The sequence below is a fragment of the Columba livia genome, chromosome 29 (genome assembly GCF_036013475.1).
Source record: "Columba livia isolate bColLiv1 breed racing homer chromosome 29, bColLiv1.pat.W.v2, whole genome shotgun sequence".
In the NCBI taxonomy this organism is placed as follows: domain Eukaryota; kingdom Metazoa; phylum Chordata; class Aves; order Columbiformes; family Columbidae; genus Columba; species Columba livia.
The window spans coordinates 2197540-2224840 of NC_088630.1; the positions used below are offsets into that span (position 1 = coordinate 2197540).

The following is a 27301-nucleotide window of genomic DNA, read 5'->3' on the forward strand; positions in this document are numbered from 1 at the left end:
GTCCGTGGGGACCGGCACTGACAGTGTCACCATTGGGGTCAGTGTGGGTCCGTGGGGACCGGCGCTGACAGTGTCACTGTCGGGGTCAGTGTCTGTGTGGGGCTCCATCTTGGGGACAAGCAGGTGACCCGGACCAATCCAGCCCCACACACGGGACGGCTCCGCTGCTGGAGCTGCTCTGGCCAGGGAGGACTCTGCTCGGTGGTGTTTGACCCCGTAGCTGGTTATTTACACCAAAAATCACTTAAAAAGGAGCCAGAGCTACCAGGAGCTGCCAGGGAGCCCTTGCCCAGCAGCCACCGGCCCTTGGGGACCTCCCGGTGTCACCCGCGATTGGGCACATCAACGCCAGACCCCCACCTCATGTCCCTGCTCTCCTGCATCAATACTCGGTGGGGTCCCCGGGCAGTGACAAGGACAGATCCATGGGGACCCTTCCCCACAGCCGTGGGGCTTTTTGGACTTAAGTTGGGGTGCAGCCAGCAGCAGGTGACACCCCCAGCCCAGCGTCCCCTCCGCTTGTCACCCAGAGCGTCACAAGCCCCGGGGACAGCTCTGCCAGGGCAGCTCAACCTCAACGTGTTGCGACTCAAACGCCTGAGGATGGCACCTTCAAATTATTTTGCCTATTCAAGATTTTGGTCCAATTCATCCAACAAATGGTGCTTAGCGAGGGCCGGCGGCGCTGCAGGACAGGGCGGGTGGCGCCTCACCGGGCTGAGGTGACAAGGCCGGGTTGGGTTTATTTTGTTGTTAAATGAGTGAAATGGAACAAACCCATTCCCCTTGCAGCTGGCTGCGTGCTGCAGGTCCTCAGCGCGGGGGTGCGGATGGGGTGCGCAGCGCCGGGGCCGGGACGACTCGGCCCCCGGTCCCGATCTACCCACCGGTACTCATTCCCTACCTCACAGGGGTGTTGTGAGGCTTAATTAGCGACCGAGTGTAACGAATCAAAACCCACGGGCAGCGAGGTGTGCGGAGTCGGAGCTGGGCACCGGGGGGTGACAAAAGTGCTGCTACAACCGTCCTGACCCGGCCCAGCTCCCACCTGCCACCGTTGGGTCAACACTTTGCTCACGTAAACTGTTCATGACGCTGTTTTATTTCCCCCCATGCTGTATTTGCTCCTGGGTTCTGTTCTCTGTTCCGTTTCACACGAAGGAAGGAGGAGGATGAAGGTGGCTGGGGAGGGAGGAGGAAGGTGATCGAGCAGCGGGCTGGGAGAACGATGTCTGAACCTTGAGTTCCTTTGTACTGTACATCTTTTTACTTTGGAATTTGCAATAAAGAGGTACGTCCATCTTGTTTTAACGACTTCTCCTGCCTGCCCTGTCATTCTGTTCCCTTTGCACAGCAGCAACCACCCTCCCCACACCCCGAAACTCCACCCGCCCAGCCCAGGCTGGACTTCTGGACTAGGGAGGCTGGACTCTGGCGGTGGCTTTACAAAGTTGGGCTGATCTCAAGCTGGAGGTCCAGATCCAGGCTCTGCCGCGTTGGAGAACCTGGGGGAAAACGTCATGACTTCGAAACCCACACGGTCTCAACACAAAGCTCGGCCCAGCCCCAGCGTTCAGGCCTTTTGTGCTTTAGGGAGGCTCTGCTGGGAGGAACGGCTGAGAGAGTTGGGGTGTTCAGCTGGGGAAGAGAAGCTCCGGGGAGACCTTAGTGCGGCCTTTCAGTGCTTAAAAGGGGCCTGAAGAAAGATGGGGACAGACTTTTGAGCAGGGCCTGTTGAGATAGGACAAGATGTGACGGTTTTAAACTAAAGGAGGGAGATTCAGGCTGGATAAAAGGCAATTTTTGTCCTGAGGGTGGTGAGAGCCTGGCCCAGGTTGGCCAGAGAGGTGGTAGATGAACCATCCCTGGAGACATCCCAGGCCAGGCTGGACGGGGCTCTGAGCACCCTGAGCTGGTGAAGATGTCCCTGCGCATGGCACGGGGGGCACTGGGGGAGCTGGGACGGTCCCCTCAACCCAACCCCTTCTGTGATTCTGTGATTCTGAATCGCATTAGGGCACATTTTCTGCCACGACCGCTCCCAGGAGCTCTGCAACCCCCAGCGCCACCTTTGGCTGTTGGAGCCCCGGCCCTCCTTCTGCTCCGGAGTGAACGCCGTTGTCCCTTGCAGCTCGAACGCCACTGACACGCGGTTCTGCTCCTCACCATCCCCCAGCCCGGGCTGAGCTGCTCCCCGCGCTCCCGCGGCCGCAGCAGATGGCAAAACAGCCTCTTTTCCCCAGGAGCAGCGGCTCCAGGCCGGGGCGGCCGCTGAGCTCCGATCTGCACCGCGGGCAGGAGCCCCGAGAGCAGCAGCTCCGTGCCAGGAACCGGCTGCGCTGGCGCTTCAGGAAACGACATTTTCTGAGGGCACTGGGTACAGTGAACTGTTCCTCTTGTTAAAGCCACACTTAGGGTTATTCGTCCTTCTCTTTCTTCTCCAGTGCTCGCATGACATTGGTTGCATTGATACGAGCCATTTCTTGATATAAAATGCAGTTCCCTGTCCTGCTGGAACTGAGGGGCCACAACTGGACACAATATTCCAGGTGTGGTCTCCCCAGGGCAGAGCAGAGGGGCAGGAGAACCTCTCTGACCTACTGACCACCCCCTTCTAACCCACCCCAGGTACCATTGGCTTCCTGGCCACAAGGACACAGTGCTGGCTCATGGTCACCCTGCTGTCCCCAGGACCCCCAGCTCCCTTTCCCCTACGCTGCTCTCTAATAGCTCATTCCCCAACTTACACTGGAACCTGGGGTTGTTCCTGCCCAGATTCAAGACTCTACACTTGCCCTTGTTCTATTTCATTACATTGTTTCCTGCCCAACTCTCCAGCCTGTCCAGGTCTCTGATGGCAGCACAGCTTCCAGTGTCACCACTCCTCCCAGCAATAATAATGAGCAATAATAATGAGCATGCTAGCTATGGAAAAGAAAGTTTTCTAACTGCATGGAGAAAATTAACCCATTTTCAGTCAAACCAGCACACAATGTTTTATTTGCTCTCATATTCCCCCCCAGCAGCTTCTAGGAGATGCTCCAGTTCAGGTGCCACCGTCGCTTCAGGCGCGGCCGAGCTTTGCACCCAGCGGCAGGAGAACACGGCGGCCACAGTGAACAGGATGGAGGCGATGAAACCCCCGAGGATGCCGGAGACCAGGGGCACAAGCCAGCCCAGGAGGCTGCGGCTGTACGGGGGGGGCGGCCGCCTCTCGAAGCGCAGCCCCCCCGGCCCCCCGAGCGGCGCCCTCCTGGCCCGCGTCCCGCCGTGCCCGCCGCCCTCCAGCAGCAGCGAGGACGTGAGGTGCTGCACGGAGCGGCCGTACTCCAGCACGTTCCTGCGCAGCTCCAGGCTCCTGTCCTGGTTCAGGACCTTCCCCAGCTCCCGGGCGATGTCGGGACGCCCGATTTCATCGAGGCCGCCGGCCAGCCGGTCCCAGGTTGTCACCTCTCCTGCTGTCTCCAGCCAGTCCTGCAGAGCCTCCGAGCACTCCCTGGCGCTGCGGGCGCTGCGGTGGCGCCGGGAGGAGCCGATGGGGTTGTTCTGCTCCGAGAGCTGCTCCAGCTCCTGCAGGACCTCGTCGGGCCGCGCCAGCTCTCCCTGGAGCCGGCGGCACTCGGAGGGCGACAGCAGCTCGGCGATGCGCCCGATGGTGTGACGGCCCACGTTGGCCGCCACCGTGTCCTCGCAGCGGCCGCCCAGCGCCAGCAAGAGCAGGATGAGTCCTGCGGGTACCAGCATCGCTCGGGCGGCCCTCGGCATCGCGGTGGCCAAGGAACACGGACGCCGTCCCGGTCTGACCTCACAAGCCGGAGCATTCCAGGGGCACGTCCCTGTCCCCCAGCGCGACGGGATGCTGTGATCCTAACAGATTTCTTTATCTCAATGAATTTGCAGAGCTGAAGCGCATACACCGAGTGGAGAAGGGGTGTCTAGAAGCTGCAATCAGAAACAAGAAGGCAAAAAGAACCCAAAACAACAAAAAAAAAGGAGCAGCTGAGCAGATCTACAGAGTGAAACCCCATCCTAAATGTGCCGTACCCGCTGGTGGCAGCTGCTGCAATGGTCTGGCCGTGGTTCTCTGGCCATGTTTAGCCAGCTCGCCACCCCGTAAGATACCATTGGATCAAACTGAATGTAATTTCACTCACACTCGTATGTAAAAGCAAACACACGTTTCCTGGCCATGAGCGGTGCCTGATGTCTCCCCAGAAAGCAAATTCCAGGATCCGTGTCCCCCCCAGGCTGAGCATCTCCTGTCCGCACCGCCGTGCCCAGCTCAGCCCCTTGCCTCCAGCCCAGCACCCCCTGCATCCTCCCAGCACACCCCTGTATCCTCCCAGCATCCTCCCAGCATCCTTCCCAGCATCCTCCCAGTATCCTCCCAGTATCCCTCCCAGCATCTTTCCCAGTATTCTCCCAGCATCCTTCCCAGTATCCTCCCAGTACCCTCCCAGTATTCCTCCCAGCATCCTTCCCAGTATCCTCCCAGCATACTTTCCAGTAACCTCCCAACATCCCTCCCAGTATCCTCCCAGTATCCTCCCAGTATCCTCCCAGTATCCTCCCAGTATCCTCCCATCCCCTCCAGCCCTCCCAAGTTGGGTACCACACACTCGCAGCACAGGGACATGGGAACACATTGAATGGGTCCTCGATTAACAGCAGAGCCAAACCAAGGGGCTGGAAATGTCTGTAAGGGGCTTCAGGGCACCTTCCCCACCTGCAGGGATGTCTGTCTGTCCATCCATCCATCCATCCATCCATCCATCCATCCATCCATCCATCCATCCATCCATGACAACCTTTGTGTCCCACCCCCCCTCACCCACGGGAATGCTTCAGGACCCAGCTCCATGGGGTCTGTCCGGGCTCAGCAGCCGCTGTCCCTCTGTCCTGCTGGCACTTTTGCAAGAGCTGGGCAGGGATGCTCCCCTGGGACGCCTCCACCACCTCCCGAACGCCCCTCCTGCCCTTTCCCTTCCCAAGGAGGGGGCCCAGAGCCCCGCACACCCCACTGGGAACCTGCATTTCCCTCTCCCACCCCAGATGGATGGAGCAAGGGTTATTATGTTTAACCAAGGCGGTTTTGCTCGGGGCTCAAGCGAGGCCCCGTAACCACGAGGTGGCAATGCCGCCACGGCCACGCGCCACCCGCGGGCCCCGCGCTGCCATCGGGGTGACATGGATCACAGAATGTCAGGGGTTGAAGGGACCTCGAAAGCTCATCGTTTTCCCCGTCTGGACGGGCAGAGCGGGGCTGGACGCCGATATCCCGGGTGGGAAAAGCAGCTCGGTGAGGGGCTCCCGTCCCATCCCGCTGCTTTGCAACAAAACTAACGCCACCGTCCCCTCCGAAAGTGAACCCCAACCTCGCCAGACAAAGGCGCAAAACTCAAACGGGTTTGGGAGCGGGGATGGGCACAGCGGTCCTGGAGAGGAGCCGAGCGGCCCTTTGCTGCAGGAGGAGGAGGAGGAGGAGGAGGGAGCCTTCCTCCCCTTTTCCTGGCTCACGACTCCACGGCTCAGCCACCAAGTAATTTATTCATAACGCAGTAACCTCAGGGGTCCCAATAAAAGGCCGGAGCTGCTCATTGTTCCAGATGCGCCCGCACAAAGGCCCAGGGATGCCACCGTGTCCCCCCGGTACGGGGAGATACAGCACCCAATTCCTCACCCCACCTGCCCAAACGCCCTGAACCCACCGCACTAATTGCCACAATAATTTCTGTGGTGGGACCAGGGCTGCTCCCCATTATTGCTGATGGTCTGAACCCCGGACTGGGTGCAGAGATAGAACTGGGGGGGTTTGGGGGGGGCACATTCATCAGCCTGTCCAACGCGCTTGAGAAAACAAACTAAGAAGCCGTCGTGGGTTGGGAGCTGCTTTTCCCTTCGATTCCATCAGTAACAGCGGCAAAGGGGGAAAATCCATCCCCGGGGCGCAGGGGAGCCCCCAGGGACGAGTGTCCCCCTCCCGGGGTGACAGCGATGCTGGGGACGGGGACGCGGTGCCATGGACCGGCCATCCCCAGCCACACGGGGCTGCGGTGGGGGGGGAGGATGAAATCTGGACCCCCCAATATCCCTAACAAGGGGGTCACACCTGGACCCCCCCAATATCCCTAAAGAGGGGTGCAAATCTGGACCCCCCCCCCAATATCCCTAACAAGGGGGGGCACATCTGGACCCCCCCAATATCCCTAATGAGGGGGTCACACTTGAAGCCCCCCATCACCTCTAATGAGGGGGGAACATTTGGACCTCCCTCTCCTCCCCCTCCCCATCCCTAATGAGGGGGGCACATCTGGACGCCCCGCCATAACCTCTAACAAGGAGGGCACACTTGGACCCCCCCAATATCCCTAATGAGGGGTGCAAATCTGGAACCCCCCCATATCCCTAACGGGGGGGCACATCTGGACTCCCCCAGTATCCCTAATGAGGATGGCACATCTGGACACCCTAATATCCCTAACAAGGGGGGGCACATCTCCATACCCCAATATCCCTAGTGAGGTGGGCACATCTGGACCCCCCCCCAATACCCCTAACAAGGGGGTCACACCTGGCCCCCCCAATATCCCTAATGAGGGGTGCAAATCTGGAATGCCCCCCAATATCCCTAACAAGGGGGGCACATCTGGACCCCCCAATATCCCTAACGAGGGGGGACACACTTGAAGCCCCCCATCACCTCTAATGAGGGGGCACATCTGGACCCCCTCCCCAATATCCCTAACAAGGAGGGCACATCTGGACCCCCCCAATATCCATAATAAGGGGGGACAAACTTGAACCCCCCCCATCACCCCTAAAAAGGGTGGCACCCCTAGACCACCCCAAGATCCCTAACAAGGGGGACACACCTGGACCCCCTAGTATCCCTAACAAGGGGGGACACACTTGCAGCCCCTCATCATCTCTAATGAGGGGGGCACATCTGGACCCCCAAATATCTATAATATGTGGGGCACATCTGGGCCCCTCAATATACCTAATGAGGGGGACACATCTGGATCCCTCCAATATCACTAACTGGGGAGGGCACATCTGGACCCCCTAATATCCCTAATGAGGGGGGACACACTTGAAGCCCCCCATCACTCCTAATGAGGAGTCACACCCAGTCCCCCCAATATCCCTAATGAGGGGTGCAAATCTGGGCCTCCCCTCCCCCCACATATCCCTAACTAGGGGGCACATCTGGACCCCTCCAATATCCCTAATGGGGTGGGGGGGGACACCTGGACCCTGAACCCCTAATGAAGGGGCCATGCCAGGCCCCCCATCACCCCTAACAAAGTGGGGGAGGCACCCCAGGACCCCCCCAATACCCCTAATGAGGGGGACACACCTGGACCCCCCAGTATCCCTAACAAGGGGGGGCACATCTGGACTCCCCCAGTATCCCTAATGAGAGGGGGACACACTTGAAGCCCCCATCACCCCTAATGGGGGGGCACACCTGGACCCCTCCAATATCCCTAATGAGGGGTGCAAATCTGGACCCCCCCCAGTATCCCTAACAAGGGGTGGGGGCACATCTGGACCCCCCATCACCCCTAATGATGGGGGCACACGTGGACCCCCCCCCAATATCCCTAACAAGGGGGGGCACATCTGGGTCCCCTCAATATCCCTAGCAAGGGAGGCATATCTGGATCCCCCCAATATCCATAATGAGGGGGGGGACATTTGGACCCCGCAATATCCCTAATGGGGCGGGACACACCTGGTCTCCCCCCTCACCCCTAATAAGAGGCACCTGAACCCCACCATCACCCCTAATGAAGGAGCCACGCCAGGGCCCCCATCACCCCTAACAAGGCGGGGGGCACCCCTGGACTCCCCTACTCCTCCTAATGGGGGGGTGGTGTGGTTGATGCTCTGCCCTTCCCCTGGCTGCAACACCCCCTCGCTTTAATGCCCCCCCCCCTTTCCTACCCCCCACTCTCTTTAATGCCCCATCCCCACCACTGCAACATCCCAATGTCCCTCCTGTCCCCTGCAACACCCCCTACCCACAGCCACCCCCAAAATCTCTCCTTCCCCCCCGTAAACCAGAACCCCCCAGGGCTGAAAAAGCCGGGGGGCGGGGGACACAGCTCCAAGCCAAGTGTTCAGGTAATCTCTTTAATACTGTGTAATATTTTCTTTTTAAAATACAGCATTTCTTGAGGTAGACCATTACAGCTCAAAAGCATCTTTCTTTTCTTTCTCAGACATTAATAAGACATGAATTAAATACTTTCATGTACAATATGTTGCAAAATGAGGTAGAAATGGTTACAGAGAGTGTACAAAGTCAAATATGATAATTATAATTATAATAATAATAAAAAGGCTTCAGGAATCCAGTACCACTTTTTGGAGGAAGCGGGTAGGGGGGAGACGTCTACCCCGCTAATGCCCTTTGCTGCCCGCACGCTGCACCGCGGAGTCGCAAATTAATGGGGAAAATGGCCCAAAGTGGGCAGGCGGCTCCTCCCATCATGGGGGGGACCCTGGGGGGGTTGTGTCCTCTCTGCCTGCGTAGACCCTGAGGTTCTGGGGGGGCTGCTCTGGGGCTGGGGGGTGACCCTGGAGCAGTTGCCTCCCCCGGTACAACATAGAGCTCTAAAAACAAAGTAATAGTTTATTTAATTGGGAAATAAAAGCAACCCTATGCGGTGATGAGAAGGAAGGGGGGGTGTCGGGGGGGTGAAGGGGGGGGTCTTGCTCTTGCAGTTTTGCATTGAGGAAGGTGGGGGTGAAACCCTGCAGCACCCGCTCAGCCCTGCGGGTCCTCTTCTGTCACCCCATTCCCCGTGCAAAACGGGCACCGGGAGGATCCCCCCCGCCCCCCCGGCCCCATCCGGGATGCGCTGGGAGATGCTGGAGGATGCTGGACCAGCCTGATCCAAAAAGTGGTGCCAGCGGCGGCTTCCGAACTACAGCACTACCACCCTTTCTGTTGCAGACACGTTACTCCACCAAACGCTACAATAACCATGTTAAACAAAAAAAAAACAAGAAATCAAATAAAATTATGGCATAATATACGTGAAAAGCACCCAAAATACATTCAACTTTCATCTTTGTAACAGCTTCAAGTTTTGTTTGTTTTACTTTTCTTTCTTCTTCCCGTCACCCTTTTTGGAAGCAAAAACACGAGGCGGCTTTGTCCCAGGACAAATCTCTTTTTCCTTTGTTGAGAAGATAAAAAGAGTTATTAAAAACACATTCTTTTTCTTTTTCTGAGGTAATTCTTTTCCTGAGTAGTTAAAAAGAAACAAAAACCACAAAAAAAAAATACTACATAGTTACAAAAATAAAACCAAAGTCTAGTATATTAAACAATCTACAGCATTTTACTCCAAAATCCCCTGGGTTTGTGTCCCCCCGCCCTGATCGAGGACGTCGCTCGTGCCCGTGCGAGGGGGCAGCTCTGCGTGAGACGCCCGAGGTATTTGTGTTAGGAACAACAAAAGCAATTAAAACCAATAATAATAATGGAGCCTCTGGGTAGACGGGGAGCTCGTGCATCCGAAGCCGGATCCTGAGGCGCCTCCGACCCCGCTCGCTGGTCTGGGGACGGATGGACGGGGAAATAATAAATAGGTTATTCATCCTGAGTTCAGCGGGCGACGGCTGCCGAGAAACCGAGAGGAGGAAAAGAGTCCGGAATAGCGGAGATGAGGTATGTGGCGCTGCCGGGGGGAGCGGGCGAACCGGAGCCCCTGCCGGCCCAGCCCGGCGCCTCCGAACCTCGGCGGCCGCGGCCCGACAGCCGGCGGAGGGTCCGTCAGTGCCGGGTGCCGTACATCTTGTCCCACTCCAGGAGCAGGTCCAGCTCCTTGCGCGCGGCGGCCGGGCGCACCTTGCAGAACGCCCTCTCGAAGTCCTGGTAGGAGGTGGGCTGGAGCTGGCCCGGCAGCCCGCGCAGCGCGGCCGCCCCGGCCTGCTGGCACAGCTGCACCAGCTCGCCGCCCGAGAAGCGCTCGGTGCGCTGCACCAGGGACGCCATCTCCCGCTCGCTGAGGCAGGAGCTCTGCTGGAGCAGGGCCTGGTGCAGGATCTGCCGCCGGGCGATGCTGTCCGGCAGGGAGATGTAGAACCGCTTGGCGAAGCGCCGGTGAGAAGCTTCATCCATGCTGCCGGGCCGGGAGGTGGTCCCGATGATGACCAAGTTCTGCTCGGATGAGGTAGACACGTTGTCCAGGTAGGAGAGGAGCTGGGACTTGAGGTTGCTCACTTGGCCGCCGTCCTCGCCGGCCCGGGCCACCAGCAAGGACTCGGCCTCGGTGATGAGCACGACGGCGGGCTGCCGGCAGCTGGCCACGAAGAAGACGGTCTGCAGGATCTTCTCGGCTTCGGCTTTCCAGGTGGAGAGCAGGGTTGTCCCGCTGAGCTTCAGCAAGGTGGAGCCCAGCTGGGTGGAGATGCACCGGCTCAGTAGCGTCTTCCCCGTGCCGCGGGGACCGAACAGCAGGACGGTCCGGGGCGCGCGGCTCGCCCCGGTGTAGGCGCCGGGACGCAGGATGGGCCACACCAGCTCCTCCTCGATGGCGGCCTTCACAGAGACCTGCCCGGCGATGTCTGTCCACTGCACGGGCGGCCCCCGCTCCACGATCTTGGTGTTCACCAGCTCCAAGACCAGGGGGTCGACGTTCTTGGGTTGCTCCTCCACCGACGGGCTGCCGAAGAGCGGCGCTTTGGGGGGCAGCCGCAGTGGGAAGGGGGGACCCGGCTCAGCCACCCGCTCCCCGTTGGCAAGGGGGGGGCTGAACTTCTCGAAGGGCTCTGCCGGCCGCAGCGGCGCGTCCCCGGTGCTGTAAGGCGGCGAGACCACACTCTTCATCGGCTGCCCGCCGTACTTGCCGGTGTGCTCCTCGGCGTTGCCGGCTCCCGCCGGCCGCTTCCCGGGCTTGAAGGCCACCTGGGGGGACTCGGCGCTGCTGCCGAAGCCGTTGCCCCGGCACTCGCCGTTGTCCGACATGGCGTAGGGGGACTTTGGCTGCTCGTAGCTGTATTTCCTATACCTGCCCTCCCCCTCGTCCTCCCCACCGGAGATGTCGAAAGCCTTCCTCTTCAAGGCACCCGCCGCCTCAGTGCCGAGGGGCGGCACGGACAGGGGGGCCAAGCCGGCACCCTGGTAGCCGTAGCCGGGGACACCAGGCGGGCGGGTGGCGGGCGGCGGGGCCGGGATGGGGGTGGGCGCCGCGATGCCGGAGGGCAGGTAGGATGCGGAGGGATGCGGGGGGTGGATGGTGCCGTATCCCGGCTGTGGGGGGTAGCTGCCGGCCGCGTAGTTGTACATGGGGCCGGAGGAGCCGTAGCCGGGCACCAGGGCGGGCGAGGGGTGCGGGGGCTGCAGGAGCCCCGAGCCATGGAGGGCGGGAGGGTGCGGGGGGGGCAGCGCTGCTGCCGGCTGGGTGCAGTAGCCGGAGGGCAAGTAGGTGCCGCTGTAGCCTGAGGGGTACTCCTGAGACGACCCAAGCCCGCCGGAGCCGGTGGTGGCTCCTCCACAGGAGTTCCCGGGGTAGATGGGGTCGGCGAGGTTGGCGGACACCACGGGGGAGCCCCCGAGCCCGATGGCCCCACCACTCGGGGGGACGGCGGGCGGCACCACCCCCTTGGCGCCGGGGAGGCCATCGTGGATGGGGGTCAGGGGGTAGGTGCCATCAGAGCCGTGCGCCACCGGCCAGGGCTCCCCGTCCCCCTTCTGCCCGTTAACCGGCCCGAAGGCTCCATCCCCGTAGCCGCTCAGCACCGGGCGCTCATAGGGCGCGTCCAGCACCCCTGAGTACTTCTCGGCGTACCTCTTGAGCAGGTTGGAGGCGGTGAGCGCCGAGATGTCGTCGTTGGCCCAGGCGTAGTTGAAGCGCTGGCGGGTGCTGGGGTAGAGCTCGGACTTGTGGGCCGGCGAGGAGGTGGTGGAGGAGACGTCAAGGTGCTGCTCTGGCCACTGGTTCAGGGACTGGGCATGCTCTGGTGACCAGTGCATCTTCGACAGACCTGCGGGGCACAGGACAGCGCGGTGAGAGCAGCGAAGCAGGGACGAGCACCTCTTCTCATCGAGTATCTCCAAAACCATCCATACCACCCTGTCCTGGCCCACATTGCACCTCCCGACCGCAAACGTGCTCTTCAATTACGCTCACGCTCTGCAGGGACACCGGACGTGGAGCACAGTATAATTATCATATTATAATGCATATAATATTAATAGGATTAATATTTCGCCCTACTACCCCCGTCACAGTTCCCTCGCATCCCTGTCACCCACAGCTCCACATCACGGGGATGCCGAGGTTGGTGTCACCCTCTCGTTCTCCAGCACCCAAACACCGGGCAGCCCCCGGGCACACGCAGAGGGAGGTGACATTGTCCCCCATCCCCAGCGCTGGTCCCCACGTCCCCATTCATCCCCAGTGCCCCAGGGGACACTTAAAGCGGGAGCCAGGAGGGACCTCATGCACCATCCACTCGCCTGGCTCAGCCTTTCAGCCACTTTGTGACCACAGCACAATTAGATTACTTAATGCTTTAATTGACTTATATGGCATTTGTACTTCCACTTTGGATATCAAACTTCCACAAGAGGATTTAAATGGTGGCTTTGCGTGGCTTTATCCGGCATCCTCCCTGCATTTACTGGCCATTATTAAAGTGCTCCCGACAGATAACCGTGCAGACAGAGGCGGCCGGGACAGCCCGCGGGAAAGGGCCCTTTCTAATGACACAAAGGCGAACGCTGCCCAATAAACCTGCGCTCCTGCGGCAGATTTCCCTGAGCTGTACGCAGGGTCTGGCTGGGCCGTCCCTCTGCCTGCGAGCAAACAGGACTGAGAAGCTAGTAAAGGGAAAAACAAGGGTTTGGGTGACTTCAGGAGGAATAACACAAGGAACTAAAGCACCAGGAGTTTCCAGCTTTGCGCAGCTTCGCTGCAGGTGCCAACCACCACTGCTTCTGCACCCCCAAAAAATACAGGTTAAAAGTACAGACTGCAAATGGCATGGGGAGGCGTGGGGAGCAGGACGGGTCGGGGAGGCAATGGGGAGGTGGCGGATTGCCCCACAGTTCCCATGGCACGGGGCTCAGGAGCAGCACGGCAGGAATGAGACGCCACCATCCCATGGGCGCCTCACCCCGGCCGTCCCTCCCGGAGACGCCAGGACCTGGCAGCGGGCAGCTCCGCGTCCGACTTCTCCTGCAACACCGGGCAGCACGAGCTTCATGGCCGAGGGCAACACACCCCGAGGACAGACACAAACCACCGATCTCCAAGGAGCACGCAGGTTTCCCCACAGCAGGGATCAATCCCAGTGCCCAAAGCTGAAAGTGGTGTCTAGAAATGAGCCTGGTGATGGGAATTGCATTTCTAAGAGGGTGGCAAGCGTGCACCATGCCAGCGCGGGCTCCGCCAGCCCCGTCCCCAACACCACTCCTGTGCCAAACGGTGAAGCCGCTGCGAGAAGAGGAGCAGGGGGTGCACGGGCACAGAGCAAACCGAACAGTGGAAGGATCAGAGAATCAGAGTCATTTGGGTTGGAAAAGCCCCTCAAGATCACCGAGTCCAATGTTTCCCCACCCCGGCACTGCCCCGTGTCCTGAGAAACCCATCTCCGTCTGTCCAACCCCAGGGATGGTGACTCCACCACTGCCCTGGGCGCGGATGGAGAAGCAAACCTGCCTCCACCCACCCCCTTTAAAGACAAGATGCATCGGGGAGAAAAAAGCCCCAAAGCCCCCGAAAAGCCCGGCTGCACCCTGCAAAACCAGGCAGGGGGGAGGGCCGGCGGGCAGGGAGAAGTTGTCAGGGGTTTGAAATGGGACGTGAATGAGGCGGCGGAGCGGGACAGATGTTTCAATGCTCCCTTGGCAGTGTGAGAAAATTACTGTCCAGTGACCAAATGGCCGGGCCGGTTCCCACCCTCGCTGCTGCCCATTATCCCCAGCACAAGACAAAGGCGGGCAGGGGGGGCTGGGCAGGGGAGAATCCTATTGTTCCCGCCCGCCCTAATTATGGAAATCTTGTTAATCTATTCAGCAGCGACTCTGAACTGGGCTTTTGTTCGGGGGCTTCTTAGCGGGGCGCACCGCCGAGGGTGTCCAACGGCTCAGCGTTGGATGGGGATGGGGTGCGCTCCCTCCTGCCACCCCCCCGAGAAAAGCTCAGGCCGGGGGATTTCAAGCTGTGGGGCTGCCCCAAGCAGCATCCCGGCGAGGTTGTCTTTGTTGGAGCACAGATAGATCATCCACAGCCCTCATACGCAGAGCACACCGTGTATGCACACACGGGTGTACGTGTATTCTACACGCGCCCGTCCCAGCGCCGTGTCCATGCAGTCGTCACTAATGCTGGTGCATAAAAACTCACGGCAAGATAGAGATGCCACAAGCAGCACATGCTGATGGCACAGCAACCCAGCGTACCTCGGGGATTGGGAGAGGGTTGGGATAGATTTAGTGGGCAAAGGAGAGGGAGCACCTAAGAGCAAACGCGTTCAAGCTGGGGATGCGCTAAAGCCAGGGTGTTCAAGCTGAGGATGCATTAAAGCCAGGGTGTTCAACTGAGGATGCTCTAAAGCCAGGGTGTTCAGCTGAGGATGCGCTAAAGCCAGGGTGTTCAACTGAGGATGCACTAAAGCCAGGGTGTTCAAGTTGAGGATGCGCTAAAGCCAGGGTGTTCAAGTTGAGGATGCGCTAAAGCCAGGGTGTTCAACTGAGGATGCGCTAAAGCCAGAGTGCTCAAGCTGAGGATGCACTAAAGCCAGGGTGTTCAAGCTGAGGATGCATTAAAGCCAGGGTGTTCAACTGAGGATGCTCTAAAGCCAGGGTGTTCAGCTGAGGATGCGCTAAAGCCAGGGTGTTCAAGTTGAGGATGCGCTAAAGCCAGGGTGTTCAAGTTGAGGATGCGCTAAAGCCAGGGTGTTCAACTGAGGATGCACTAAAGCCAGGGTGTTCAAGTTGAGGATGTGCTAAAGCCAGGGTGTTCGAGTTGAAGATGCTCTAAAGCCAGGGTGTTTGAGTTGAGGATGCGCTAAAGCCAGGGTGTTCAAGCTGAGGATGCACTAAAGCCAGGGTGTTCAAGCTGAGGATGCACTAAAGCCAGGGTGTTCAACTGAGGATGCACTAAAGCCAGGGTGTTCAACTGAGGATGCACTAAAGCCAGGGTGTTCAAGCTGAGGATGCACTAAAGCCAGGGTGTTCAACTGAGGATGCACTAAAGCCAGGGTGTTCAAGCTGAGGATGCACTAAAGCCAGGGTGTTCAACTGAGGATGCACTAAAGCCAGGGTGTTCAAGCTGAGGATGCACTAAAGCCAGGTGTTCAAGTTGAAGATGCATTAAAGCCAGGGTGTTCAAGCTGAGGATACACTAAAGCCAGGGTTTAAATCCCCGAGCACCCGCGCCCCAGAATGAGGGAGCAGCCCTGCAGGAGGTGACACTGGAAGTGTCCTGACATCCCCTGGGACATCCCTCGCTGCCCTGCAGGAGCATCCCAGCCTGCAGTCACTGCCGCCCTTTGGCTTGCGGCGCAGGAACCCGCCGCCTCCGCGGTGCTTTGCTCGCGCTGCCGCTGTCTTGCTGGTTCAAATGCCGACGGCTCCTTTTTCTGCAGAGCTGCCAGCTTGGAGGATTTATGCTCTTTTCAAAAGACGTTGAGTTGTTTCATTATCCCTGCAGATCCCCAGCAGCGCAGCCCAATGCAATCGGCTTCCTGGGCAGGGAGAGCCTGTCCCGCTTACAGGCGCTGCCTGTGTCCCCCCATTTTTAATTCTCCCATGTGCAAACTTTGGGCATAGAGGGACCGAACCTGGACGTTGAGAGTCCCGTTCCACAGCCTGGCCTTCACCAAGACTTTTCCTATCAGGATGTTCTGCACGACGGAGTTTCCGAGCTGGATTTTGCAGGACCGCAGCCTCGCATCGATGCAGCATGGCCACCACAGCTGGACTTTGCATGCACGCAAAGGTGCTGCAGGTTTTGCAGCAGCCGCAGTGATTCAAGGATAAAGTTGCTGGGGAAAGTGCAACGGCATCACTACGGGTCAACTCGCAGCTATAAACGAGAATGATAACCCATGCAGATACTCACTGTGGACCCGAGGGCTGTGGCAATGGAATGCTTTAGCATCAACGCTGTGGATTATAGCAACACTTCTGCACATTGATATGCACATTTAAGTCAGTTATCAGTCATCTCTAGTGTATCCAGAATAGGAAAAGTAGCCTGGCAGTGATTGAGACTGAGGGCAGAGCCAGTCCCAAAGCCAGCACCAGAGCAAGGAGAGCACAAAGCCACGCTTAGCCGTGATATAACCCAAGAGCAACACCTGGCAGCATTTGCAAAGAGTTTAGAATCATCGAATCATAATATTTGCCAAGGGTGAGAGGTTTAAATCCCCGGCCGCCCCTGCAGGCCCGATTCTGGAGCACAAACAGCGAGTTTTCCAAGGCAAATTCAGGTTTGTTTGGCAAATCCATGGGGGAAAACTGCATTTCTTTGTCTGCCACATTCCCCATCCCCTCCTAAGCGGTGCCGACAAAGCGAAGGATGGTATTGCAATCAGAGCGGGGTCAATGTACATATGTTAAAAGGATTTAGGCGAACTCCCACCGTGCCCTCTCCCCACCCTCAGGAGAAACAACCGACGGCTCCAGCGTCCGCTCTGTCCACTCATATATCAAGTGCAGAGCAGCTGGACACCAGCACGAACCGGGAGTGACCAACGGGCCATCGTCCATCTGTCCTGCTCCAGCACCCGGCCAGCAAATGAAAGATTAATATGGATCCGCTAGCCTGGCAGCAGCTGAGCATCACCCATCTGTCACGGCCGGAGGAGACACCCTCCGCGAAATGTCACCACGAGGAAACTGCACGGGGTGCGTGGCCCTGGGAGCCCCCGGATCGAAGGGATACGGCACTAAAACCCGGATATTGTTGATAATGAGATGATGGAGCCAGTGGGTTTGAGTTTTGCTCCAGCTTTCAATATAAGACAGATGGGAGAAAAAAGAAGCAATAAAAGGGACCTTTAAAAAATCAGCCTCTTTCTTGCTATTTGTGTTTTTCTTAATGTCACTTGTCCTCCGGTGTCATGGAGCGCTCAGGCCTGGGGAGATCTGGGAACCCACCATTGGGAACACAGGACAAAACTGCCCAACAATTCATTTGGGTCTAGAAACCCCTAAAAGGGGCTGGTCCAACCCCCCCTGCTCCGGCCACACCACCGGCACATCCCCGCCAGGCTTCGAAGGGGAACGTCCATCCCGAAACATTAATTAACACATTAATCCATCGCTGCATTGCCCACTCCTGGCCACGCTGCTGCTTCTCCTCCGGCAGACGCTCTCCTGCCCTGACCCACGTCATCTGTGGGACGTTCCATGGGGTGACGTTCCAGCTGGGACCCACCAGGTGCTGCCTGAAGGACCGTTCTCAGGTGGGAAGGATTTTAGCAAGAGCATCACTGAGCCTTCAGGTCACTGAAGTCCATCAGCTCCCAAGGTCAACTCGGGGTGCAGGAGAAACCTCAGCTTGCTCTGGACGGGGGTTCCTCAGCCCCTGAGTGCTGCTCAGACCCCACCCAGGACTGAAGCCCTTCCCCAAAATCTCATTCCTTGACGTCAGACGCGCTCCCCGGGCCCAGCCCATTTTTGGAGGATTACATTAGAGAAGAAAATCCATTTCTAATCAGCAGAACTATTTCCTCAAACAGACGTGGCCTCATCAAAAGGTCAGGGGGTCAAATGGATGCAATTTGCATGCAATCTGCATAACAACGGCCAAGCCAGCGAGGATGGCGAGTGCACCTTGGATGGCGAGTGCACCTCGAAGCTCCGGGTCCCGCCACCCGGCCCCACGTGGGCAGCGGGACTTTGCCTCCAGTTTCTGCCCCAACACGCAGGGGCTGGAGGATGCTGAGAGGTCAAAATGTTGCTTCTCCCATTCGAGCTTGGCACAGATGAGCCCATGGGCATCTCCTCCTCTGGCCCATGTAGAAACACACCATGTAAAACCACCTGCAGAGATTCTGACTGTGCAGATGCGTATTCACATGGTCTATAGGAGGATGCAGAGAAATAGTCTGAAGGCATCTTGATAACATGTCCATGCATCAAATGCTGGGTCCTGCACTTGGGTCACAACAACCCCATGAACGCTGCAGCGGGGGAAGAGCGGCTGGAAAAGGCCCTGGGGGTGTTGGTGACGGCGGCTGAACATGAGCCAGCGTGTGCCCAGGTGGCCAAGAAGCCACCAGCATCCTGGCTGGTACCAGCACTGGTGTGGCCAGCAGGCCCAGGGCAGTGACCGTCCCTGTGCTGGGACCTGGGGAGGCCAAACCGCCAATCCTGGGGGCAGTTTTGGGCCCCCATGCCAAGAAAGAGCTTGAGGTGCTGGAGCGAGTGGAGAGAAGGGAACGGAGCTGGTGAGGGGCTGGAGCACAAGTGTGATGGAGCAGCTGAGGGACCTGGGGGGTTCAGCTGGAGAACAGGAGCTGAGGGGAGACCTTCTGATCTCTGAACTGCCTGAAAGGAGCTTGGAGCCAGGGGGGTCGGGCTCTGCTCCCCAGGAACAAGCGCCAGGAGCAGAGGAAACGGCCTCAAGTTGTGCCAGGGGAGGTTGAGGTTGGATTTAAGAACAATTTCTTCCCCAAAGGGCTGTGGGGCATTGGAACAGGCTGCCCAGGGCAGTGCTGGAGTCACCATCCCTGGAGGGCTGGACAGATGGACATGAGGTTCTCAGGACATGGGGCAGTGCTGGGGTGGGGAACGGTTGGACTCGATGATCTTGAGGGGCTTTTCCAACCAAAGTGATTCAGTGATTCTATGATCTGCACCTACAGAAGCCCCTTAGCAAAGGCCGTTCTGCCAGCACACAGATGGAAGCTGCTCTGCAAAACATCTTGGCCTGACCTCACTCCATTCCAAACCACCAGAAGCCACCTGGACCCACCACATCCCTTTGAGAGGGACTGTCCGACACCACCTGAACCGGCACAAGGATGATTGGGGGGACCACGCTCCTTCGAGGGCCCCACGACACTGTGCAGAGGGATGTCAGTGATGGTGGTGGGATGTCTGGAGGATGCAGCCCCTGGGTATGATAATGGTGTGAGAAGTAAAGCCAACGCATGACAGGGCTGGACGCTGAGCCAGAGCACGGCTACACCCCTGGGACAACCCCAACCCTGCTCACGCAGGGTCACCAGAGCAGATCGCGCAGGGTCACCAGAGCAGATCGCACAGGTCGGTCCAGATGGGTTGGAATGTCTCAGAGAAGGAGACTCCACACCCGCTCTGGGCAGCCTGGGCCAGGCTCCGGCACCTCCCAGCAAAGACGTTTCTCCTCATGTTCAGATGGAGCCTCCTGTGTTTGTCTGTGCCCGTTGCCCCTCACCCTGGCGTCGGGCACCACTGAACAGAGTCTGGTCCATCTGCTGGTACCCACCCTGAGATACTGATCAGCATCAATAAGATCCCTCTCAGCTTCTCTCCTCCAGGCTGAACAGACTCAGATCTCACAGAATGGAATCACAGAATCACAGACTGTCCTATGTTGCCGTTACATTTTGTCTTCCCACAAGCACCTGGATGAAGGTCGTTAAATGCAGGAGATGCTTTGCTGCCCAGGAGGGGCCCTGGGACTGGGCACCCCCCACCCTGCCCAAGTCCTCTCCTCTCCGGCTATTTTTCCCGATGAAGCTCCAATAACGAACTCCCTGGGGGGTCAGAAGCCCTGGCAGGAGCCACCAGCCCCTGGTCTATCTTCTCCAATATCTGGCCCTGGGCCGGGGTCAGCACCGGGGGCCGCGGCGGCCGGGCTGCAGCAGGGAGATAATGTGCCTCGTGCAGCAGAGCCTGTCCGCAGCGGCAGCAGCAACGCTCCAGCTCATCTCCTCCATGGAACGAATCAATCTTAATTAACTCTAATTCTGGGGAGCCTCCCAGCCCTATCCAGCACTGCACAAGGCGGTTGTATTTTCCGCCTCGGTGCCTTGCCGGCCAGCACGCTCTGCAGGGAACCGAGCAAAAACTCCTCTTTTCCATCATTTCTGTGTCTCCTTTCTCACGGGTCCCTGTGTGTCCCCATCACACACCCTGCGGGGTGACAGACCCCGTCCCCATGCCCTGCAGACCCCCCCACCGCCCTCGGCACCCGCGGCATCACCCGCAGCCTCCGAACCACGGCCGTTCCCGCGGAGCAGGGCTGGGGGAGGCCTCACTCCACAGCTTTTGTTTTCACAAGCCTTTTGACTCCCGGATTCTTTTTTAAACACCGCCTGGGCAGCCTGAAAAGCTGAGCTCCCTCCTGCACTCCATTCATTAATGGATTTTCCAGAAGTTCCCCTTTTTTGGCTTCTTTCTTTGCTGACACCGCTGCCCTCGGCCGCGCCTGGGGCTGCGGGTCCCCTGTGCCGCACGCCCGCGCTCGCACGCATGGACAGACAGACTTTGGGGACCGTGCGTGGAGCAGCCGCCCCCACAGTTCCCACCTTCTGTGCCCTGGGAGTCTGCACACATACGTGGCCATTATAATCCAATTATAACTATATACCGTTATATAGCACAAGGTGCAAGCGTTTCAGCTGAACGCTACAGAGATGCTGCTCAAAGTGAATAAAAGGTTAAGGAATACCACGGCGGCAGCGTCAGGGCAAAGGCACCGCCGTGGGGAGAAGTTTGGTGCCAGGCTGGCTCCGCACGAGAGCGTATCGATCGTGGCAGCGCCGCTCCTGTCTCCTCCAGCTAATCCGGCGGCAGAAATAATTCATTTTCCTCCCTTTTCAGCAGCCGCTCATTAAAAAGTAATCACCTTGTAGGAGGAGGATATGAACAGCCCAAGGTCAGATCTGGAATGCTGTTATTTCTGGAGCGCGTACCTGGCTCGTGCCGAGCGGCGGCCCCAGCCCTGCCCCACCGCTCGAGCTGCCGCCGATTAAGATGTAAATGGACATATCTTTATATCAGCAGATATTCACATCTGGGAGCTCCAGCACCGAGCGGCCGCGTCGCGCCGCACCGACGTCGGTCCCACCGACCCCCAGCGCCCGCAACGCCCAAGGTGGAAAACAGGAGCAGGGCTTCAAAGGTACCTTCTAAATCTCATTATCTGGTGGCATCTGCAATAAATCTCCAGCTCACGATTTATTTTTACATTGCTGGGACTTCACCGCAGCTGCTAAAAACCTGTTTTCCTAAGAGCGCGAGGCTGCGAAGCGTAACATGAAGAGGTGTCACCGCCGTGAGCAGCGTGTGCAAAGCCGGACTGCGGCACCTCACCAACTCAGCTTGCCATAAACCCATCCTGGGCACAACGTCCTGCCCATCATCGTCACCAAATCACCGGGGGGTCGGGGTGCAGCGGGAGCCCCAGGAGGGACAGCGGGAGCTCGGAGCGGCCGGCCCAGCCGGTGGCACCGCCAGGTGTGGCAAAGTCCAACCTGCTCGTGGCACGTCGGCGTTCGAGCGGGTTTATGTTTGCAATGCGTGACCCGATGCGGTGTTGGAGGGAGGAGGTGACGCTCCGGGGATTGGCTGAGGACAGGGATGTGGCACAGGGGACAGGAGGCTGGATGGGGCCGGTCCCAGGATGTGGCAATTCCAGATGCAGCTATGGTGATGAAACGGGCAAGAAACCCCCCACACCTAAACCCTTCCCAGTTACAGCCGTAGTGGGGACGCTGCCCCGTCTCCTGCACAGCTGGGGAGCCCCGTGCCCCCCGATGACACGGTGCCAGACACAAGCGACACCCCGAGCAGGGTGACCTGGATGTGCGGGACAAGCCCTTCAAAACACACTCAACCTCTCTAACCCGCTGCACACAGCGCGGCCTCACAGCACATCACCCCTGGCCTTTAATTACACATCTCCACAGCCATTAGTCCTCTCGCCATCAATTACACCCGCGTTATCCTGCTCCGGGGGGCAGCAGGACGCCGGGGGCAGAGTCAAGGGCTTGGCAGACTCTTGCCAAGGGAAAGAAACGGCGTCTGATGGGAACGTCCCTTTGCCACAGCAGATAGAACACCCGGCAGCCCGTCCCGCCGCTCGGCAAAGGCCCAAAGCATTGCCGAGGAAGATTAATCACAGGGAGGGGACCCGGGCGCCAGCGTCCCCCAGTGCCACGAGTCCCCTCCAGAGCAGTGCCGCCGCTGCACCTCTCATCTATTTACACAGCAAAGGCTTTGTGAGGAGCAGGCTCCTCTTGGGGCAGGGAGAAGGGTACTTATTCAGCTATTATTCAGCTTTTTTTTGTAGGCAAGACAAGTGTGGGTTAAAGTGCAATTTCTCTTGACATTAGTTTTCACTTTCTTGGGGGGAAAAAGAAATAGCGGCTCTTTTTCTGAGGGAAAACACTCGCCTGGGTGTCACAGCTCTGCCGGCCCGACACCCCAGTGGGAGCGCAGCCCAGGGCAGCACCACAACACAGGCCACGATGGCATCACTGTAATTCAGAGAATCACAGAATCACTTTGGTTGGAAAAGCCCCTCAAGACCATCAAGTCCAACCGTTCCCCACCCCCGGCACTGCCCCATGTCCTGAGAACCTCATGTCCGTCTGTCCAACCCTCCAGGGATGGTGACTCCAGCACTGCCCTGGGCAGCCTGTTCAATGCCCCACAGCCCTTTGGGGAAGAAATTGTTCTTAAATCCAACCTCAACCTCCCCTGGCGCAACTTGAGGCCGTTTCTCTGCTCCTGGCGCTTGTTCCTGGGGAGCAGAGCCCGACCCCCCCTGGCTCCAAGCTCCTTTCAGGCAGTTCAGAGATCAGAAGGTCTCCCCTCAGCTCCTGTTCTCCAGCTGAACCCCCCAGGTCCCTCAGCCGCTCCCATCACACTTGTGCTCCAGCCCCTCACCAGCTCCGTTCCCTTCTCTCCACTCGCTCCAGCACCTCAAGCTCTTTCTTGATGTGAGGGGCCCAAAACTGCCCCCAGGATTGGCGGTTTGACCTCCCCAGGTCCCAGCACAGGGACGGTCACTGCCCTGCTGACCACAAATTAAATAAAAATATATAAAAATTAAATAAAAATGCCTGATTTTTCCATGAATGAGTTGTCAGTCCTCAGGAGAAATGAACTGGGAAGAAAACCTTTAATTCGCCTCGCCCCCTGCTCTCAACTATAACTCAGCAGCATCCGCGAGGCCTTGGCCGGGTTTACCGGGCCCCCCATAAAGATCAGGGGTTGCTGATAAAGCCACCCAAGGCATGCAGCACTGGAGGAAAAATTGTGCTGGCGATCTGTACAATTTAACCAACATTAACTTCAGCTGATGACAGGACACAAGGCCAGGAGCGTGGTTTTACAACACCCTCGTTACACAGCAAAATAAACTTTGCCATGGGGAACGGCGCTGACTTTCAACTCCGGCTCCCGTCCCGAGGAGCAGCTCTGTGGGCAGCACCCGCTGCACATCCCAACAGGAAAAACACCACAATCCTGCCCAGGGCGCAACAGCACGAGGGAGAAAATGGGGTACAGAATCCTCCTCAGCGCCCCGGAGCACGGGAACAAACTGAGTCCAAAGGAAAACCAACAGGAAAACGCACCAGAATAATCACAGCAATGAATTCGCGGCGGCAGGACCTGCCGAGGGGATCAACAGCTTCTCAGGACTGGGAAGAGCTGGTTCATTCCTGCCTAGCCGCTGATGTGACAATGGGAATGTTCCTGTTTAATGTTAGTAAAGCCTGGTTTAGTCCCCATGGCTCCTTTGATCGGGAACTGGGTGTCACCACTGGCACGTGTGTCCCCCAGGATGAGAGCGACGGATGCTCGGTGACACACGCGAGCGACTGAGCACCAGCAGCACCAGGGACGAGCTTTCTGAAGCCAGAGCACCAGAGCGGCTAAACACGAACCAACACACCCAAAAAGAGAAGAAAAACATCTTTATTTTGCTAAAAAGCTGCAGGAGAAGGAGCTGGAGCAGAGGGAGGGAGGGCGCCGAGCAAATGAGACGCTCAAAGCGACGAACCCCGAGCTTTCCTGCACGCTGCAAAATTCCAGCTGACATCTGGCCAGATGAGACGGGATCTGCCCCAGGAGGACAAAAGGAGCTTCCCCCATGGCCCTGTCAAAACGGCAAAGCTCTGCTTCCAGCCACAGCATCACCAGAGCTCGGAAAAGATAACCGAAAAGTGTTTACTACGGCACAAACGCGAGGGTCAGCGTCACACAAGGGTCACTGTCGCTTCTCCAGATGCATTAATGTCAGCTGGGGACATTCCTTCCAGGAATCCTCGCTGGAATCCTCCCGCACCGAACTGCGGATTGAGGGAGGTGCAGAGAACCCAAACCACCAGAAAATCAAGGACAGAAGGGGGGAAAGGACAAAATTCGGCTATTTGCAGACAGATCTGGAGGCGGCATTGCTACCCCGAGGAACATCTCCTCAACTAGCACGATGCAAGAATAATTAACGCAAATGAAGTCCGCAGCATCTGAAATGCCAGCGAGACATGGCACATGCTGCAGGGTCCTTCAAGGAATGTTTCAATGATAGAGGTGACGATGCGCCGTGCAGAACCGTTTTATTCCTTCTAATCCACCGGTGCTGTTGCGGGATCCGGTATCGGCTTTGGAGGTGAATGCTCCCGGAGGCTTTTGTGTTCACCTTTCCCGCGGGGGAAGGAGGAGGCGAATGAAGCGACCTGATGGCCACTCCCTTGGCCTAAGGTTAGGCCCTCGTGTCTGTATTGGGCACCCAAAATAACAGCCTTTTATTCATTTTCCAGCAGCTACTGGCACCCCAGGAGCGGAGGATGGATGTGGGGTGAGGGCTCCGAACTTCCAGCCCCCTCAGGTGCCTCCATACAGGTGTGGGAGCCGCCTGATTTGGGAAACCACAGCCCCTGCTCTGTACAAATCAGCATCATCTCCAGCCATCAACCAAATAAAGGCACCTGGAGCCTCAGCGGCACCGGGGGGAGAAGCCTATTGCTGGCCAGAGGCGTGAATATGTTTCTTCAGCAACTGTTTGGTGTATTTCAGAGCACCCAGGGAAAGCTGCTTCGGAGAGTTCGTGGCGTTTATTCCACATTTTAACTTGGGGGAATTAACTCTGACGGGATGCAAGAGGTTTGGGTTACGGGACCACGTCAAAGCGGCACCAAACCCAAGATGCTGTTAAAGCCCCAACCCAGATCTCAGAAGGGAGAAAAGAGCCGGGGAAGAGGGAGGGAGGAGAAAACACCGGCTCCAGATAAGCAATTGTTAACATGATCCATATGGTACACAACTTGGCTTTCTGTTTAACCAAAATGATAATGGCAAAAGGGAAGAATGCGGCGGGGGCTCGGCGGGAGAACAAAGGCGGCTGCGAAACCCTTCAGAGAAAACGAATGGTGAGCGGGGAACCCGCGGCTGCCCCGACACCCACCCGGCTCCCTCCTCCTCCTCCTCCTCCGGCTGAGCTTCGCAACTAAAACACGGAGCAGCGAGTAAAACTGCAGCTGTGAGCAATACAATTGGAACCAAAAATCTGACAAGTATTAACAGGCGCGTTTTCATAATCAATAATCAACTTGAAATGTGAGCTGTGGCTTATTGGTGTAAACACCGAGCCCATTCCTTGCAGATTCGGGATGAATTCAGCCCTGGGTGTTTATGTTATTGCAGGATCCCGCGGCTTTCCGAGGAACACAATACAGTACGTGCCATTCATTATCCCCAGCGGTCCCCCAAGAGAAAATGTCAACACACTTCTGCTAAAGAGAGCTAAAATAAATGTTTAATGTGATAAACAACTCCTGGGCCCCGGCCTCCGCAGAAATGTTTAATTCAGAACCGCCTCTAAGAGCAAACAGATGCCAGAGCCACACGCTGGCATCTGGCAACGGCGAAGCCGGTGTCCTGTCATCGCCGGAGCGGCGGCCTGGCCATCGGCACCGCGGGGGCGCGGTGGAGGAAACCGGGGATAAACCCCAGCAATTCCCACGCACGGCATCGGTGAATCGGTCCTGAGCCGTTATTACCGTGTCCGCGCACCCTGTGTCCAGCTCACCACCACGCACCCAAGTTCTCATGTGAATCCAGTTCAGCACTCGCACCCCCGATCGCTGTTTGTCGCAAAACCGGGATCTAATTAATGATAACGTTGGTTTTCGTGATCCCAGATTGAAAACAGGAGTGATGCAAACCAGCACACGGCGGCTCCAAAAGCAGGCGGATTTATGCCGGAAGACACGGTATAAAGCTATTTCAAAACCTTTCTGTTTGGTTGTTGTTTGGTTGTTTGTTTTCCCCAAGTGCCTTTTGTCCCCCAAGTGGAAAAAGCACATTTCAACTAAACAAAAAAAAACAAAAAAACAAAAACCAACAAAACAGGGACCATTCAGGCAAAGCTCCTAATTAAAAATCGCCATCAGCCCCCCAACGCCACGACTGTTTTGAAGGCGAGGGCTCCAGCGTGCGCCTGAAGAGCGACAGCCCAGGGGAGCGCGCATTGTTCCTGGGCGGCGGATGGACGGACGGACGGATGGACGGACTGACGGACGGTCCCCCCCCCACCGTGCGCACTCCCCCGGACGTGGGAGCCGCCGGAGCGGCCGGGACCGGGCGCCCCCCGGGGCCACCCGCTGCGCTCCCCCGCCGCGGGCTCCGGCCGAGCGGGCTCATGTCAGGAGCACGTTTGCCCGGGGCTCCCGGAGCATTTCTGGGGAAAGGAGGGAGGGGAACAGCAAAGGCCAAAGCACCACACCCCCCCCGGCCCCTCCGCTGCCCCCAGCAGCTCCCAATCTGCCTGTTTGCTCCCCAAAACCTCGTCTCGGCGGACGCGGGGCGGGCGGGAGCCGCCTCCACCGGGAGCCGCGGCATCCCCGGGAGCGCGGGGGATGGTCCGCGGGGCGCAGCCCCAGCCCTCCCCGCCTGCCCCCCGCCTGCTCCCGGCCCCCACTCACCTCCTCATGCCGGCGGGCCCTCAGCGCAGCCCGGCGGCGGGCGGCCGTGCGGGGCCCCGCATCCTGCCGCTGCCGCCCGGACAATGCGGGGCGGCGCGGCGGCCCGCGGGCGGCGGGGGCTGGGGCCGGCGCTGGGGCTGGGGCCGGGGCCGGGGCCGGGGCCGGTCCCCGCCCGCCGCCCACGGGCCCGCCCCTGCGCCGCGGCGGGGCGGAGCGGAGCGCGGCGGAGCGGAGCGGCCCCTCGGCCGCAGCGGGGGCGGGAGGAGGTGGGGGCGGCCCCGCGGCGAGCGCGGGGATGGGGCCGGCACAGCCTGCGCTCCGGAGCCGCTGCCCAGTCGGGGCCGGGACAAAGGCAGAGCGGGGAGCGGGCAGCTGGGAGCGCGGCACCGCGGCACCACAGCAT

At 58.5% G+C, this 27301-nt stretch overlaps 2 protein-coding genes across 2 annotated transcripts; both read right to left on the reverse strand.

Moving 5' to 3' along the window:
• Window positions 1-2215: 2215 nt before the first annotated feature.
• TMDD1 (transmembrane and death domain 1) lies at window positions 2216-4475 on the reverse strand. The gene has a single exon (XM_065043685.1). The coding sequence runs from the start codon at window positions 3763-3765 to the stop codon at window positions 2998-3000; it is 768 nt and encodes a 255-aa protein (XP_064899757.1). The 5' UTR covers window positions 3766-4475; the 3' UTR covers window positions 2216-2997.
• A 3650-nt stretch (window positions 4476-8125) lies between these two features.
• FIGNL2 (fidgetin like 2) lies at window positions 8126-27035 on the reverse strand. The gene is made up of 2 exons (XM_065043696.1): window positions 26899-27035; window positions 8126-12003 (listed from the first exon to the last, which is right to left on the reverse strand). The coding sequence occupies exon 2, from the start codon at window positions 11990-11992 to the stop codon at window positions 9791-9793; it is 2202 nt and encodes a 733-aa protein (XP_064899768.1). The 5' UTR covers window positions 11993-12003; window positions 26899-27035; the 3' UTR covers window positions 8126-9790.
• Between the last annotated feature and the right edge of the window lie 266 nt (window positions 27036-27301).

Excerpts from the sequence above, each read along its gene's own strand:
- FIGNL2 (XM_065043696.1), bottom strand. The coding sequence starts at position 11,992 with ATGCACTGGTCACCAGAGCATGCCCAGTCCCTGAACCAGTGGCCAGAG.
- TMDD1 (XM_065043685.1), bottom strand. The coding sequence starts at position 3,765 with ATGCCGAGGGCCGCCCGAGCGATGCTGGTACCCGCAGGACTCATCCTG.